This window comes from Oncorhynchus masou, chromosome 29 (genome assembly GCF_036934945.1).
Source record: "Oncorhynchus masou masou isolate Uvic2021 chromosome 29, UVic_Omas_1.1, whole genome shotgun sequence".
Taxonomy (NCBI): Eukaryota; Metazoa; Chordata; class Actinopteri; order Salmoniformes; family Salmonidae; genus Oncorhynchus; species Oncorhynchus masou.
In genome coordinates this window covers 86,670,275-86,672,774 of record NC_088240.1, presented here as the reverse complement: position 1 = coordinate 86,672,774, position 2,500 = coordinate 86,670,275, and the positions used below count along the sequence as shown (strand labels likewise).

At 46.9% G+C, this 2,500-nt stretch overlaps 1 protein-coding gene across 1 annotated transcript in view; it reads right to left on the bottom strand.

Moving 5' to 3' along the window:
- The window catches only part of LOC135519809 (kinesin-like protein KIF13A), a 107,785-nt gene that overhangs the window by 18,203 nt on the left and 87,082 nt on the right, over positions 1 to 2,500 (bottom strand). The window contains exons 27-28 of the mRNA XM_064945021.1: positions 1,985 to 2,109; positions 718 to 894 (exon numbers count right to left, since the gene is read on the bottom strand). Of these exons, the coding sequence (XP_064801093.1) occupies positions 718 to 894; positions 1,985 to 2,109 (302 nt within the window). The remainder of the gene's footprint in view (positions 1 to 717; positions 895 to 1,984; positions 2,110 to 2,500) is intronic.

The window sequence follows — 2,500 nt, the reverse complement described above, 5'->3', positions numbered from 1 at the left end:
AGTCCAGGCAGTGCAGACCTGTTTGTTGTAGATGTTGACAGGTGTGTGTGTGTGTGTGTGTGTGTGTGTGTGTGTGTGTGTGTGTGTGTGTGTCCAGTCCAGTCCAGTCCAGTCCAGTCCAGTCCAGTCCAGGCAGTGCAGACCTGTGTCAGGATTTGGCCAGGGTTGTTCCGGTTTTTGGTCACTAGATGCCCCCATTGTGCTTTTTGACCTTTTGCTTTCCCTTGATCCCCATTATTATTTGCACCTGTGCCTAGTTTCCCCTGATTGTATTTAAACCCTTTGTTTCCCTCAGTTCTTTGCTCTGTGTTTGTATGTTAGCACCCAGCCCTAGTGTTCTGTGTGCTCTTGTTGATCCCGGTGGACGCTCTTGTGGAATTCTGTTTTTTGTTCTTGTTTATTTATTTTTGAGTATCTTTTGAGGCTTTTTGTGCTATACCTACCACTTTGTGGATTTACCTTTTTGTCTTGGAGGATTACCTTGTGGATTGCCTTGTTCTTGTGGAATTCCTTTTGAGCTTGTGGAGTTACATGTTTTCCTGAAGGACTTCACTTTTTACTTTATTAAATACACCGTCTCAAGTACTGCTGTGTCTGCCTCATCTTCTGGGTTCTGCTGACTATTCGTGGCTCAGTTGGTTAAGTGACTGTTTCTCACTCCGGAGACCCGGGTTGTGTGTGTGTGTGTGTGTGTGTGTGTGTCCAGTCAGTGCAGACCTGTTTGTTGTAGATGTTGACAGAGATCCTCTTGCGCAGCACCAGTTCCATGGAGACAGGATGGCTGAGCTGCACCGTGGCTTTAATGATCACGTAGATACGCTCGTTGGGTGACGTCACGCGGTTCAGGTGCACAGAGTCGTGGATGGATGAGTCCCAGGAGCACAGCGCTGACACCTGGTGGCAGGAGGACAGATGACAGGAGGTATTTACATGCTGCTCTGCACGGTGGAAAACACAACTGTTATTCTCAGAGCTGCAAAATTCCGGTAAATTTCCCCAAAATAATTCTCAGGTTTTCACAAAATCCTGATTGGAGGACTTCCGGGTTTCCTGCAGATTCCGGGAATCTTCCAACCGAGATTTCTGGAAAACGGGAAGTGGCCAGTGCACACACACTCTCTCTTGTACAGCTAACCTTGTGGGGACACACAATTCAGTCTAATTCAAAATCTAATTTCCCTAACCCTAAACCTAACCCGTACTCTTACCCCTAAACCTAGCTCTTAACCCTAAACCTAACCCGTACTCTTACCCCTAAACCTAGCTCTTACCCCTAAACCTAGCTCTTAACCCTAAACCTAACCCGTACTCTTACCCCTAAACCTAACTCTTAACCCTAAACCTAACCCGTACTCTTACCCCTAAACCTAGCTCTTAACCCTAAACCTAACCCGTACTCTTACCCCTAAACCTAGCTCTTAACCCTAAACCTAACCCGTACTCCTACCCCTAAACCTAGCTCTTAACCCTAAACCTAGTTCTTAAACCTAACCCTAGCTCCTAACCCTAAACCTAGCTCTTAACCCTAGCTCCTAACCCTAACCCTAGCTCCTAACCCTAAACCTAACCCTAGCTCTTAACCCTAGCTCCTAACCCTAGCTCCTAACCCTAAACCTAACCCTAGCTCTTAAACCTAGCTCCTAACCCTAGCTCCTAACCCTAACCCTAGCTCTTAACCCTAAACCTAACCCTAGCTCCTAACCCTAGCTCCTAACCCTAGCTCTAAACCCTAGCTCCTAACCCTAACCCTAGCTCTTAACCCTAAACCTAACCCTAGCTCCTAACCCTAACTCATAACCCTAACCCTAGCTCCTAACCTTAATGTAACCTTAACCCTAAATCCTAAAACCTTAACCCTAAACACATCCACACACACACACACACACACACACACACACACACACACACACACACACACACACACACACACACACACACACACACACACACACACACACACACACACACACACACAGTACTCTACCTCGTCATCACTGTGTCTGATGATTGGCAGGTAGAAAAACGGTCTGCCGTGCTCCTTGGGCAGGATAGAGTTAACCCCGGCAGCGCTGGGTCCCGTTAACTGTTGATTCACTGTCAGGTCGTCTGCTGTAGAGGTGACAGACACACAGAGTCTGATGTTAGAGGTTAAGTCCTGTTAACTGTTGATTCACTGTCAGGTGGTCTGCTGTAGAGGTGACAGAGACACACAGAGTCTGATGTTAGAGGTTAAGTCCTGTTAACTGTTGATTCACTGTCAGGTCGTCTGCTGTAGAGGTGACAGACACACAGAGTCTGATGTTAGAGGTTAAGTCCTGTTAACTGTTGATTCACTGTCAGGTGGTCTGCTGTAGAGGTGACAGAGACACACAGAGTCTGATGTTAGAGGTTAAGTCCTGTTAACTGTTGATTCACTGTCAGGTGGTCTGCTGTAGAGGTGACAGAGACACACAGAGTCTGATGTTAGAGGTTAAGTCCTGTTAACTGTTGATTCACTGTC